The sequence below is a fragment of the Myotis lucifugus genome, unplaced genomic scaffold (genome assembly GCF_000147115.1).
Source record: "Myotis lucifugus unplaced genomic scaffold, Myoluc2.0 scaffold_229, whole genome shotgun sequence".
NCBI lineage: Eukaryota > Metazoa > Chordata > Mammalia > Chiroptera > Vespertilionidae > Myotis > Myotis lucifugus.
The window spans coordinates 996797-1011132 of NW_005871277.1; the positions used below are offsets into that span (position 1 = coordinate 996797).

At 52.0% G+C, this 14336-nt stretch overlaps 1 protein-coding gene across 1 annotated transcript in view; it reads right to left on the minus strand.

Moving 5' to 3' along the window:
• Nucleotides 1-81: 81 nt before the first annotated feature.
• The window catches only part of MYO1H (myosin IH), a 33648-nt gene continuing 19393 nt past the window's right edge, over nt 82-14336 (minus strand). The window contains exons 17-32 of the mRNA XM_023762063.1: nt 13804-13909; nt 12356-12473; nt 9889-10002; nt 8903-8979; nt 8122-8190; nt 7218-7302; nt 6429-6588; nt 5362-5445; nt 4536-4629; nt 4311-4366; nt 3559-3694; nt 3125-3195; nt 2889-2983; nt 1334-1433; nt 481-532; nt 82-140 (exon numbers count right to left, since the gene is read on the minus strand). Coding sequence (XP_023617831.1) covers nt 82-140; nt 481-532; nt 1334-1433; nt 2889-2983; nt 3125-3195; nt 3559-3694; nt 4311-4366; nt 4536-4629; nt 5362-5445; nt 6429-6588; nt 7218-7302; nt 8122-8190; nt 8903-8979; nt 9889-10002; nt 12356-12473; nt 13804-13909 — 1476 coding nt within the window. The remainder of the gene's footprint in view (nt 141-480; nt 533-1333; nt 1434-2888; nt 2984-3124; nt 3196-3558; nt 3695-4310; nt 4367-4535; nt 4630-5361; nt 5446-6428; nt 6589-7217; nt 7303-8121; nt 8191-8902; nt 8980-9888; nt 10003-12355; nt 12474-13803; nt 13910-14336) is intronic.

Consider the following 14336-nt stretch of genomic DNA (forward strand, 5'->3'; position numbering starts at 1 on the left):
CAGTTTTCTGGGTCTTTTCAGGAACCCCAGCACAGTGAAGTGCAGGGTTCAGCAGAGAGAGCTCGGCAGTCACAGTACCTTCTACTCGACCACCTTGAAGTTGTTCGGGGTGGGAAAGCTGAGTCGTTTCCCCGTAGCGCCTGAATTTAAACACCAAAAGGGAGTCTGGGGCAGAAACACAGCTGGGCTTCTGAAAAAGCAAAACCAATCAATCAGCTGGTGTTGCCACCAGTTTAATTTTGGGGAGACACAGCTCACCATCTGGGACCTAGAGAGCCTATGAGAAATGTTAAGGAATCGGGCACATTTCTCATTCCATGTATTTAAAGCAAAATTCAAATGCTGCAGCGTTGTGAACTTTCAGTTACTTACTCAGACCACTAACACTTCATTGTGCCTTGGAGGCAGCCGGCAGAGGTAGAGAAGCTGTTGCCTACCTTACAGTGACCGGGCAGAGGGCACAGCGAGTGTCTATCCTACTGGGGACGTTCACAACCACCCTCTCGGTGACGTGACTCCCCGAGAGGACGTTCTACGTTAGCGCGACAGGGCAGCTGAGACGCTGGGGATGGGCGCTGGCATGAGAAGCCGCTCCGTTTCTTCAGAGCCGCGGGAGCCTCTCCTCGAAGGGGTAGCTTCCTGGGTCAAATCCCGCTTCCTACGTCCTGGCCTCGGCAGACGCCACCCTCTATCAGGACTTCATGCGGACAGACACCTGGAAGAGTCCACGCGGCGGCTTAGAGGCCTCACCTCGCCCCCCTCGGAAGGAAGCAGTTATCACCCCACCCGTCAGCATCACCCAGGTAGGTGATGTCGCTTCGACCAGCCACACAGAAATGGGCTCGCGAGGCCTGTGACAGGCTCTGTGACTCCAAAAGGGAGCTGCTGGAGCTGGGCTCAGAATAAGCTACTTGGCGGGGAGGGCAAAGCTCTGAGCACCCGGCCACACCCGCAGCCAATGACAGCACAGAGCCTGGGGGTGAGATGCTAACGCAGGAGGCTCTAGTTTGGAGTTTGAGAACCACTGTGATGAGGCCCAACACCTGCGCCGCCCAGGGAAAAGCGGGGCTTTGCCATTTAAACCCGAGGAGGGTTGAGTGTCAGCTCTGGCTCCCAGTACACATGGCAGTAAACTCGTGCTTCATCCAGCATTTGGATCTATGTCTCCAGCACCAATTCCAGTTCCTTCCTGTTTCTCAGATGTGGAAGCAGGACTAGAAAGAGATGAACTAGCTATGATTCCAGTCCGTCTACAGGAGGGCTGAAATTGGCAGCATTTTCATCTTTATTCTCATCAAAAAGTGCTTCCCTCCCTCCCCAGACAGCCACTCACCACTGTTAACTGTCCGTTTTTATCTTTATAGATTTGTTCTTCTGGTCCCGTGTCGAAAACTATTGTGCCTTCTCTTCCAGGACTGATATAAAACTGTAAACTTAAAATACACAAAACATGATGAGTTACTGACCTGGTGTTACTTTTCTCTCTCCGCCTTTGCTCTACAGAAGAAATTTACTTAGGAACTTTTACTCGTTTCAAGGTTAAACCTGTTTGATTATAGAATTTGAGTAATGCAAAGACGAAAACCATTTCCATAACCAGGAAACTTACCCCTTGTCTCTAATTACTCTAAGATCAGTTTAGCTCCTTCAGTTTCAAGGGGCCATGCTGCTGTCTGGGTAACTAGATGTCTTTATACAACAGCTCTCATGGGCTAGCTCTGCCCTCAGAGGCAGAGCAATACAGAAGCACCACTTTCCACGTACCCACCTCTCGCTGTTCCATCCACACAGGGATTTACTCAGCAGGTTTTAGGGATTGGGGCGTAATGGGAGCAGAAGTGTGAGGGAGCAGCCTGCTTTAGGGGCTCTGGGAGCCGTACTGAGGGTCCGTGCACAGTCCCTGCCCGGCTGTGTGACGGTGGCACCCACTTCAGAGCTGCCGAGAGAATTGAACAGGTACTCTATGCACCAGGGGTTTTTCTTTTATGTCCCACAGAAATGCCAGCACTTTTCCGTCTGTAGGCAGCCTGCAAAGTGGAGGCCCCCTGTGCTCAACCAGCTGTCCTCCAAAACAGGCTGCCACCTCCTCGGGCCCGAGGCCCACCCCCCCACTGTGACAGCTTCCCCCAGGGGCCTGAGCACCGCCTTGGAATACTGGGTCACAAGACCCTGTTCCCTGAGGTCAGCCAGTGATCACCCACTTCATTTCTCTGGAGCCCCAGGCATTGGGGAGAGGGAAGAAGTTCTTAATGGAAGGGCAGGGTACCCACTGGAGCAGGGGTGGGGAACGTCCGGCCCAGGGACTTGAAATTCAATCACTCTAAGGCAGCGGTTCTCAACCTGTAGGTCGCGACCCCTTCGGGGGTCGAACGACCCTTTCATAGGGGTCGCCTAAGACCATGGGAAAACACATATAATTACATATTGTTTTTGTGATTAATCACTATGCTTTAATTATGTTCAATTTGTAACAAATACATCCTGCATATCAGATATTTACATGACAATTCATAACAGTAGCAAAATTACAGTTATGAAGTAGCAACGAAAATAATTTTATGGTTGGGGGTCACCACAACCTGAGGAACTGAATTAAACGGTCACAGCATTAGGAAGGTTGAGAACGACTTGCTCTAAGGACTCTTTTCATAGCAACGTAAGTTTTAAGTTGATGATTTTGTATGGCCCACAAATAACACTATAAATATCCAAATGGCCCGTGGGCAGAAAAAAGTTCCCCACCCCTGCAGGGAGGCAGGCACAGGTGACACAGTTACCATTCCCGTGGGGACCTGTCCAGCAGAGAGCTAGGCGGTCACAGTACCTTCTGTGCGTGAACGAGCATTTGAGCACTGAATGCCTTCCTCACGGGAGACGAAATCTCCTACCTTCCTTGAACAACATGCACGATGTTCTTCTTAACCAGCATGACGAGTTTCGTAACCACTTCAAAGATGTGCTCACACTGCAAGATGGCGTCCCCCTGCGGTGGGGAGGAGAGGACAGGGCGGTTTCAGTAGGAGCGGTGAAAAGAAAACTCCCCAATACTGCGGTTTCATCGCCATCCCCCCAGCATCTCGGCACCACGCCGGGCCCTCAGCAGAGGCAGGTGGCCATCGGTTACCTTGTGCTTGTTGGCTCCTGGTGAGACGTGAATGACTAAGAATCCATCGCTCAGGTTGCTGGTAGAGACACCTGCAGACAGATGGCAGTGAGGAGCCAGGAAGGGACAACTTGACATGAAACACAGGTACAAGGAGAGGTGCACCTCGGGGCTCCCCAACCCCACACTCGTCCCCCTTGCTGGGCCCAGCAGGGCGAAGGGCCTCCTCACACAGTCCGTGTGCTGTTGGGCTGTCGAGGTTGTGCCCCAAATAAAAATGGGCACGAAGAGGGCGACAGCTGTCCAGCCCGGACACTTGAGTGACTGGGGCACCACTGGTATTTACGCAAGAGCAACAGGCCCCTACACTGTCGTCCTCCAGTCGAGGGCTTTCTGCCTGGGGTGCTGGGAGCTAGGTCTCCCGGTGACTGGCCCTGAGGTGGCCTGTGTCTCACCTTTGAGTGCCGAGTACTCTATTTTCTGCTTGATTTTGGCCAGTTCCACCACGTATGCGGCTTTCTGCGTCAGGATGAGCTGCCGCTGCCGCGCCTTGAAGCCTTTCCTGTCGTATTTAATGACCGGGATGCCATACTGCAAGGAGGTGACCGTCACGATGGGTGGGGAGGTGGGAGAAGGCTCAGGGAGGAGGGGGTGCGGGGCTGAGTTGCTGGTTACTCAGAGGTTCAGATTTTGCATCAACAGGGTTTTCCTACACCCTAGTAGGTGGATTTTGTTAGGTTTTTGGGTTGTTTTTTCTTAATCCTCACCCAAGGATATTTTTCCCATTCATTTTGAGCGAGAGAGAGAAAGAGAGACATCAATTGGTTGCCTCCCTCACGTGCCCAACCCAGCCGTGGCCACCTGCCTCGTGGGTCTGCTCTGAGAAGTCAGCAGAGATGCCCTCTCCTCAAGGTTCTGTGGGCACGAGAGACCTCAGCCATAGGAACATCCTGTCTAGCCACGCGGGTGTCTGTTCTACAGGGGATCAAAGTGACAGAGCAGCCAGCAGAGCCCCCGAGAGCTTGCAGACCTGCCTGGGATCGCACCGCTCCTAAGTAAGGCAGGCAGCCCAGTCAGTACCCAGAGCCCCGCCCACACGCACCCCTGCACGTACTCGGTGCTTCCAGGCCTGCTCCCCCAGAAAACAGGCCCCGTCCTCAGACTCCATCAGGAGTCCTGCCTGAGCCCAGGCCCCGCTCTTCCTTACCTGGATTTTCTCGTTGCCGATGAGCTGAAGCACTTTGGGATTGATGTCTCCTTCGTCTAGGAGGGAACAGAGCACAGTGAGTCCTCGCAGAAGCCACTGGCATCCCTGGCTTCCTGTCCCTCTGTGACGAGACCCCAGCTGGGGCACAGCCCTTGGGAAATGCTATGGAGTTGAAATTTTCCCCCTGGCTCTTTTAAGACGAGGTAAATGGAAAAATGTACTTACCTATCCGACTGTTGGCAAAGGGTTTATTCAGACTTTCCGCATAGCCTTCCTTCTTTCCCCTGAAGACTGCGCTGGCGACCGCCTTCTGCTGCATCTGGTGACACAGTTCAATGTACAGCAGCGGTGGCCATGGGCCTCCGGGACAGGCGCGCTCCCAGGTCCACGTGTGGCACCCCTTCCCGGAGACGCTGTGGGAGCTGTGTCCTTCCACACACACATCAGAACACACGCCTGGCTTTGGCCAAATGCCCTAAAAATTGCTCCCCTGGCAAACACGGAGTTGCTACTTATGCTTGTTCTCTTTCACTTGCACTGGCTCCCTGGAAGCGGGATGTGCAGAATTTAGGGAGCCATTTGTTGCTCCTGGGTCAGAGGTCAGCAGGCTCAAGTCCACGGGCCAAGTCCAGCCTCCAGTCTGGTTTCGTAAGTCAAGTTTTACTGGAGCACAGCTCTGCCTTCAGTTACACGCTGCCTCTAGCTGCTCGGGGGCTCTTGACAGCAGAGCTGAGTCATTGCCATGGCGGTCCCATGACCCCCAAAGCCTGAAATATATACTCTAGCCCTTTAGGGGAAAAGTCTGCATAAACAAAACCAGACCTCCAGCACACAGGGGGCCTGCATTTGCTCTGCAGGGGCCATCTGGACTGTTCCCATGGTAACAACAGAGTGATGCCGATTATTAACAGCTGCCACTCAACAGGGCTCAGGCTGAGTGTTTAATCATCACGTGCACGAGGCGTGTGCCTTGGCTGACAGGTGAGGTCCGCTAACTAGTAGTTCAGCCGTAGGGCCAGTGCCCGCCCCTCCGCGCACCCCACGTCCCTACCAGCGCTTTCCTCTCGGCTGTGATCCCGCGGCAGTACTTCCGAACCAGGTTCCTCACGCACATTTTCCGGAGCAGATCCGATGCCTGTGGGGAACACACCTTTTTTCCCACCCGTCTCGGGCTGTGGCCACCAAAACAGCTGTGGAAACCTAGTTGAATTCAGTTCGATTTGAAGTGCAGCGTTAAGACCTTACAGTCCAAGAAAGCAACTAATCATCTCACGCTACCTTTTCTCTGCTGCTAAGCTAGTGGTTTTTAAACTTGAAGGCACTTGAGAGACTGTCGAAAGTGCGATTCCTAGGGATGCTGGCTCAGTGGGTCCAGGTGGGAGCCCAAGAACCTTACCGTCTACAGAGGGTCCTCGGGCCACCTCCAGAGAGGCACTGTGGTAGGTGACAGTCACCTAACCCTCCTGGAAGGCTACTCCAGGACAGACGCCATTTAAAAGTGCTCTGTAGCCCGGGCAGCGTGGCTCAGTGGATAGAGCGTCAGCCTGCGGACTGAAGGGTCCCAGGTTCGATTCCGGTCTTGGTTGCGGGCACATCCCCAGTAGGGGGTGTGCAGGAGGCAGCTGATCGATGTTTCTAACTCTCTATCCCTCTCTATCCCTCTCCCTTCCTTTCTCTGTAAAAAATCAATAAAATATATTTTAAAAAATAAATAAAAGTGCTCTGTAGCCTGGGTAGCGTGGCTCAGTGGTTGAGCGTTAATCTATGAACCAGGAGGTCACAGTTCAATTCCTAGTTGGGGCACATGCCTGGATTGTGGGCTCGATCCCCAGTGTGGGGTGTGCAGGAGGCAGCAATCAGTGACTCTCCCTTCCTCTCTGAAATCTATAAAAATATATATTAAAAAAATAAAAGTGCTCTGTGTAACAGACCTCCAATGGCTTTATGCTCCCAGTGAGGACGTGACGGGTTCTCAGGAGTGAAACCTCTGGTGCATCACTTTGCAAGGACGTGCTTGGCTAAGGCAGCCCTTCCGAGCCCGGGGAGGTCCACATACAAACACAAAAGCTCCGTCGGTGCCCCAGCCCCTTGCAACACGAGTCCCAGCGGAGTCCTTACGTTTTGCAAGATGCCAGGAGGCCTCAGCCAGCGCTTGTCCAAGACGTTCTTCGGGACGTGATAGCGAAGATTCAAGATGTAATTCTTGCGCACGAACACGACAAACTCCTCATTGTCGGGGCAAAGAGGCTTGTCGCGCTGGATGAACCCCTTGATGAACCTGAATTGGGAAGCGTGACGTTCGTTTTCTGACCCATTTCTTCCCCGCGTTGTGGGTTCTCTCCACTCGTTTGATCAGAAGAGGCCACAGGGCAGCGATTACTTAGATGGTGACATAGGCCAAAGCCAGTGATGTCGCCCACAGGCCCAATCTACCCCAAAGGTCTGTCCCACTTCACCCACACTGTTTCTTCTTTGTTTTTAATAGTTTGAATCAGTTGCCAACAACAACAAAAAAGAGAGGTATTACATGAAAGCCAAATTTCCAGCTTTCCTGAAAAATCAAAAGATCTGCCTGGCATTTCTCCTTGGCAGCTGTCATCTGAGAGGGAACGAGCGTTCCAGTTGGCCGCAGTCCCCACCATACCTTACTGTCTTCTCCCAGCTCATGAGACCCACTTACTGTACCCACCTGGCGTGAGAAGGCATTTGACATAGTGACTTGAGCTAGACTAAGAGAAGACTACAAATGGACTAAGTTGCAATCACCATCAAATCAGGGTGCTCAGAGGAAAGAGCTGAATTCCTCGGGTGACATCCCAAAAGGAGGATTCCCCGTCTGCACAAATCCAAAAAACCCAGCCAAGCCCACCACCACCCCCTGCCGCACCCCTGCACCCGAGAACTTACCTCCTTACAATCAGCACAGCCCACTTCCTCCTCTCGGCCTCCTTCCGGGCCAGGGCTCCACGCCAGTGGGTTTCGAGTTTGATGGCTGAAAAAGTTCACTGCTGCCGTTAGGAGGCGAGCACCATCACATTGAATCCAAAAGGGTTTTTCAGAATCAGTCACCCAGGCCACAACCATCGGCACGCCCGCCACGGCGCTCGGCTAGTCCCGGAGATGGAAAGTGGGGTGAACGCCCTCAGTTCTTCCCTGGGGGGCGCTCAGGGAGACAGGAGCACGGGGCCCTGTGGGAGGACTCCAGCTGCCCGGTGTCCTTTTCAGGGGCAAGCATGACGCTCGTTTCTTTACACGTGTCTTACCACGGGGTTTGGTTTGTCTCGCCGTGTTTACTTTGCTTTCATTGTCTACATTTTAAAATTGGGATACAGAGCCCTGGCCGGGTGGCTCAGTGGTTGGGCATCCACCTATGAGGTCATGGATTATTGAGTGGTGTGTCCATAGATGGTAGTATTTTTTACAAACCAAGGGAATTATAAATTCGAAATTCAGAAGAGTGGGGAGGGACCGAGGAAAGGGACTCATGTTCGTAACCTTTTCGAAAAGTTACTCTTTAAACATGCATATGTTGTGGATCAAATAAAATATGTCCATGGAACGTAGAACACTATGTCATCATCTCTGGTGAGTGAGTGAGTGAGTGAGTGAGAGTGAAAAATGAGAAGAGGCCCCAGAACTGGACCCTGAGCGCCCCCCGCCACACACACACACACACACACACACACACACACACATACACCAAGGTTTCAAGGACGGGCAGGGGAGGATGCGCAAAGGAGCCCGGGCTGGGGGAGGAGATGAGAAATCGCTGGGCCCATGGCCAACTGGAAAGTTTCTGTGTAACCCTTACCTGCTTGTCTTTTTTTCACATACACTCTTCTTTCCAGGCAAGCTTTGTATGTGGCTTGAATCCTCGCCACTTAAAATAAAACAAAAGTTTGGTGGAATGACTTTCACGTGTGCCTCGCTGTAGTTGTGACCTTGAGGGGATGTCAGAAGTGACCCTCGGGGCTTGCAGTGCAGAGGGTGCAGAGGGGACGAGGAAGCCAAGCGTCAGCAAGTCACACTCAGTCCAGCTGTCCGGAGCTTTCTCATCTTCCTCTTGCCTTCCCCCAGGGTAAGGCCCAGAGCCACCATCAGGAGGGCCTGGTTCCATGGTGGGCATTACAGCCCACCCTCACCCCCCACCCTGCACCGACAGCAGCACATCTGACTACTGGGCCTGCAGGTCAGATGGTGGGGAAACTTGCAGCTAAGGGGGTGTGACCCCAGGGCTGCCGGACCACACATCCTCCCACTGACAGGCCCAGCTCCCTGAGGGCCCTGAAAACATGAATGTCACATCCCCTGGGAGCTGGTTCAAAACCCCCCCCCCCCCCCCCCCAGCCAGCACCTGCCCATTAACCAGATCCCAGTGATGTGCCTTGACTGGGAATCGAGCCCACAATCTTTTGGTGCCTAGGACAACATTCCAATCAGCTGAACCACCCGGCCAGGGCACTATCTTGTTCCTGCTTCTCAAAGCCAGTGCTTCTAACATATCAAACACCATGTTGAAGATGTAGCCCAAGCTAAGCCTGTCATTTCACAGTCTATGGAAGTCAGGACAGAAAAAAAAATAAAAATCATACCCAACTGATGTTTACTAAATTCAAAAGCATCTTCCGTGGCAAACAGAGTTCTGGGGAAGCGAATGAATATCTTGGTTCTAGAAGTGGAAACAAAGGTGTTTTAATGATTAATTGGTCAGCTACCATCTGTAGTGGGTCGCATAGTGGTCCCCCCAAAATCAGGTCCACTCAGAACCTCAGAATGTAAGATTCTTATTTGGAAATACGATCTTTGCAGATGTAATCAAGGGTAAGGCTCAAAGTCAGATTAGGGGGGGGACCCTAAATCCAAGCATGTCCTTATAAGAGACAGAAAAACGCACACACACAGGGAAGAAGGCCATGTGAAGACGGAGGCGGAGACTAGAGTGATGTGGCCACAAGCCAAGGAATGTCAGGAGCCTCTGGAAGCAGCAAGGAAGGATCCCCAAAAAGCCTGCCAACAGCTGGAGTTTGGACTTCTAGCATCTTGAACTGAGAGAGCATGAATTCCTCTTGGTTGAAGCCAGCTAGTTTGTGCTAACGTTCTATGCAGCCCCAGGAAGCTAACATACCATCCTAACCTGCAGTAGAATGTTTTCCTGCTCTAACGAATCATTCAAACCCCAAGAGGGGCTTGTGGGAACCCCCGTTTATAGCCGGTCGGTCAGAAGCCCAGGTGACAACCTGGACACGGGACAGGCATCTGCTGTGGGGAAGGAGCTGTTTTGTAGGGCTGGGCCGTTCCCTGTGGGGTCTGCCACTCTCTCCAGGTCGACAGTGTCAGGATTGAGTGAAATCCTAGGACACCCAGCTGGTGTCCGAGGCGTGGACTTTTCTGAGTGAGCCAACCACTGCGCGTGGAGGAGACACACGGGAGAGGGTTCTGCTTTAAGAGCTGCATTTAAATGCAGTGGATGGAGGTATCTGCTTATACTTTACGTCATTTCCTGAAAAATGAATCTCTGGGCTCCAGATGGATGTGGATCAAAGCCCGAAACATCTGACAGTGACTTCCAGCCACTCACCTCCCCAGCTTGTACTCTTCCGGTTTGTAGCCGATGTATTTGATCAGCCGCTCTACGCCCTCTGCCGGAGGCCCGCGCCAGTGCGGCCAGGTGTCTGGGCACAGGGACTTGTACCTGGGGAGAGAGGCACACCCTGACCTTACACCATCCGCCCACCAGGGTCGCATGCCAGCCGCCCCGCGTGCTGTAGTAGGCTCATTCCTTGCTTGAATTCAGATGCTTTGAATTCAACAATATACACTTGGCCGAAAAAAAAGAAAGAAAAAAGAGAAACTACTTCAATCGGGTGGGAGGTTTGGGGCCTGTCTTCATAAAGCAATGACATCATCAGACACCTCAAGAAACTCAATTCCACTCCTCGGTATTCAGGGCGGAGCCAAAGGGTTACAGTTGTCAGTATGCGAAACAGTTTATTATTGTGTTATTACTTATTAAATATTGTATTTTCCATGTGAACAACTGTAAGCCTTCTTTTGTCCCACCCTGTACAAGAGACAGGAAAACATATGTCCACGCAAAAGCTTATGTTCATAGCGTCATTATTCAGAATAGACAAAAGGTAAGACACACAAATGTCCATCAGCAGACAGATGAGAAGATAAAGTGTTCTCGGCAGCCCCTCTCACTAGAGGGTGAACGCCATGTGGCAGGGGTGGGCCTGTCTGGTTCTCGGACAGCGCTGGTACCGGCAGGTGCTCGCTGGTGTTTATGGAAAGAATAAACAAGCCCCAGACAGCAACAAAGTAGGAAGGAGATGTATGAAGTTCAAAAAATGCAGGAAGATGGGAGCGTCGTGTGTGTGTGTGTGTGTGTGTGTGTGTGTGTGTGTGTTTGGGGTGGGGATGGGGCGGGCAGTGGCTACTTCCTGCCATCTTCACCAAAAGGGGAAAAATGAAGGAGATAAGGGTGAATGAATAGCTGCTGAGCAAAAATGGTGTACACCCATTTTTCAGATTTTTGCAGAGGGTACCTCAAAAAAAAAAACACCTGGTAAATAGTCTGGCGGTTCCTCAGTTGAACACTGAGTTATCATCTGACCCAGTAACTTACTCCTAAGTATATGCCTAAAGAAATGAAAACATGTATCCACACAGAAACGTGCCCATGAGTGGCCCTAGCAGCATTGTCATCACAGCCCAAGAGTGGGAGCCACCCAAGTGTCCGTCAGCGGATGAGTAGATACATACACGGTGGCCTAGCCACACAATGCAGTATCATTCAGCCATAAAAAGGAATGAATTATGATCCACGTTAGGACATGGATGAATCTTGAAAACATTATGTCAAGTGAAAAAAGCCAGACACAAAAGTCCACCTATTTTACGACTCCATGTGTATGGGGATCCCCCCCACACACACACTTCTGTGCGGCTCCTATGCCCACGTTCCCACTACACCCTCTTCTCTCAACAGCCCAGTAGGCGGAGGGGATCAGCTCAACACTGACAGCACTAACCCAGCGCCTGGCAAGACCCAAGCGGCCCACGACCCATGCCTGCCCCCTGGTGGCAGGTCTATGCATTTGGCCTTGTCCTGCTTCCATTCCCATAAGTTGGGGTCTTAGTGAAACGAAGGGACGCCGATGAACTGAGTTGGCTTTCTGTTCTTGGAAATATCCTTGTTTATCACCGTCACAGCCTCACAGCCGGGAAGAACCAAACCGAGGTCCCTGAGGGATGGTGGTGGAGTCTCCGCCTCATCCGGAAACTCACCTCACCACAGTCCCCCTCCTCCGTGGCTTCGCTTTCCACAGTTTCAGTTACCCGCGGTCAACTTCAGTCCACAAACATTAAATGGCAAATTCCAGAAACGAGCAGTTCACAAGTGTCACACTGCATGCAATTCTGAACAGTGTGATTAGTAATCATGGCACCGTCCCGCTCTGTCCCACCAGGGACACGACTCGTCCCTTTGCCCAGCGTCTGCACGCTGTATACGCTCCCTGCCCATCAGTCACATAGCAGCCCTGAGCCATCACATCACTGGCACAATGTCACAGCGCTTGTGTTCAAGTCACACGTATTTTACGTAATAACGACCCCAAAGCACAAGACCAGGGTTGACGGCAATTCAGACAAGCCGAAGAGAAGCCGCAGAGGGCTTCATGTAAGTGAAAAGGTGGAAGTTCTCAGCTTAAGGCAATTTAGCATCTCACATCATCACAAGATGAGTACAATATAATAAGATATATTGAGAGAGACCAGACTCACGTAACTTTTCTTATGTCTATTGCTCCAATTGTTCTATTTTATTATTGTTGCTACTCTCTTTGCCTGATTTATAAATTAAACTTTATCAGAGGTTGTATGTCTAGGAAAGAACGTATCTATAGGGTTCGGTACTATCCGCGATTGCAGGCATCCACTGGGGGTCTTGGAACATACCCTTCCCCCCAACCCCCCACCCCTGCCCCGCCCATGCATAACGAGGGACTACTCTAGGTTCAGGTCAACAAAGCAAACTTCACCTTTGCAAGAAATGCTCATACTTCCGCCGGTACGCAAAGCCGGCCCGCCTCACCCGCAGGTGTTCCATCAGCCCCAGGTACTTGATCTGATGCCTGATGAGGAAGTCGTCAAACTTGCCTTGGAAAACACAGAAGAGGGGCGACAGTCAAGGACCCCATGGCTCCATTTCAACCAGCCGAGACCAGAGGCGAGCCTGCGAGCTGACGGCCTGGGAGCTGGATCTAGCCCAGCCGTGGGCAAACTACGGCCCGCGGGCCGGATCCGGCCCGTTTGAAATGAATAAAACTAAGAAAAAAAAAAAGACCGTACCCTTTTATGTAATGATGTTTACTTTGAATTTATATTAGTTCACACAAACACTCCATCCATGCTTTTGTTCCAGCCCTCCGGTCCAGTTTAACACTTGGGTTGCGGGAAACGAGTTAAGTCGGCTCGCGTGAATTGCGCGTACTCCGCGGGAGCCGTCTTAAGAACCCATTGTGGCCCTCGAGTCAAAAAGTTTGCCCACCCCTGATCTAGCCACACACGTGCTTTCTTAGGCCGGAAGACAACACGAGTGTTATTTCATGGGGGAACTTTACAAGGAAATCTTGATTTCTGGTGTCTCTTAAAAAAAACCCACCCCTGCGGTCTGGCCATTCTAGGTCTAGAGTCCCACAAGACAATGGCAGCTGGGGGGGAGTCGTGCTGCCCTTTTCAACGGGGTGTGCCCTCTCCAGTTTGCCGCAGTCCTCTCCGCTCCCTATTGCCTTATGCCCAGGCTGCTTCACTCATTTTCTTCCTGCCCGGCCTCTGCAAGCCTTTGACTGTGTGACTCTGTTACAGACCATGCAGGGGTTTAGAGAATAGCCGAGTCAGAGACCGTTTTGTAAGATTGTTCGCTGGCTGGAGAGAAGCAACATGGCTTCCCCTCCCCTCTGGCGCCTGCCTGGCTCAGCCGAGTTGAGCCAAAGTCTGAGCAATGCTCACTCAGGACCACACGCCCCCACGCCGTTTACCTTCTGTTATTTTATTTTAATACTAGAGGCCCGACGCACGAAATTCATGCAAGGGGCTTGGCCCTCGCAGCCCCGGCTTCGTCCAGAAGATCATCAGGGACTCTGCTGTTCGGTCTAATTAGCATATTAGCTCTTTATTATATAGGATCTTTGTATTGATTTCAGAAAGGGAGAATCATTGATCGGCTGCCTTCTGCAGGCCCCCTACTGGGGATCATGGCCACAAACTGGGCATGTGCCCTTGACCAGAATCGAACCCGGGATCCTTCAGTCCAAGCCGAACCGGCTAGGGCTACCTCCTATTATTACAAATGAAAAGAACTCATGCCCAGAGGACAAGGACAAGCCCATGGTGGTGGTGAGGGTTTTAACTGCATTCCATCTCGGCCCCTCCCAGCCTCATTTCCCCGAGCTCGAGCTCTCGGGGTTCAGAGCCATTCACAACTCACTGGGTTCCTTCCTCTCGTTGGGCTTGATGCAGCGGATATAGGAGGGCTCCTTGGAGATGAGGATTTCCAGAAGGCTGCTCAGGCTGGTCTTGAACTGAGTCCCCACCTGCAGGGAGAGGGAATGCGCTGAGGAGACAGTGCCCCTCCCAGTTAACACCCAGAACAGGGTTAGAGCATAAGACGCTGGCCCTTGAGACCCCAGCTCTCAAGACAGATCGTTGACACATTCTCACCCATTAAGAGGAGGCTTTGGCTGCCCTGGCCTGAGAAACCCTTTGAGTCCCCCACTCTCCACAGATTGTCCCACCTATTACCATTCTGCCCATTAAGAAGGATGTGGCCCTGGCCGGTGTCGCTCAGTGGTCAGCGCATCAGCCCGTGCACCCAAGGGTTGCAGGTTCACTCACTACCCCTGGTCGTTTCTCACATCGATGTTTCCCCTCCCCCCCCCCCCATTCTCTCTGAAAAGCAATGGGAAAAATATTCTCGGGTGAGGCTTAACAAACAAAAAGGAGAGAGAGAGAAGGATTTGG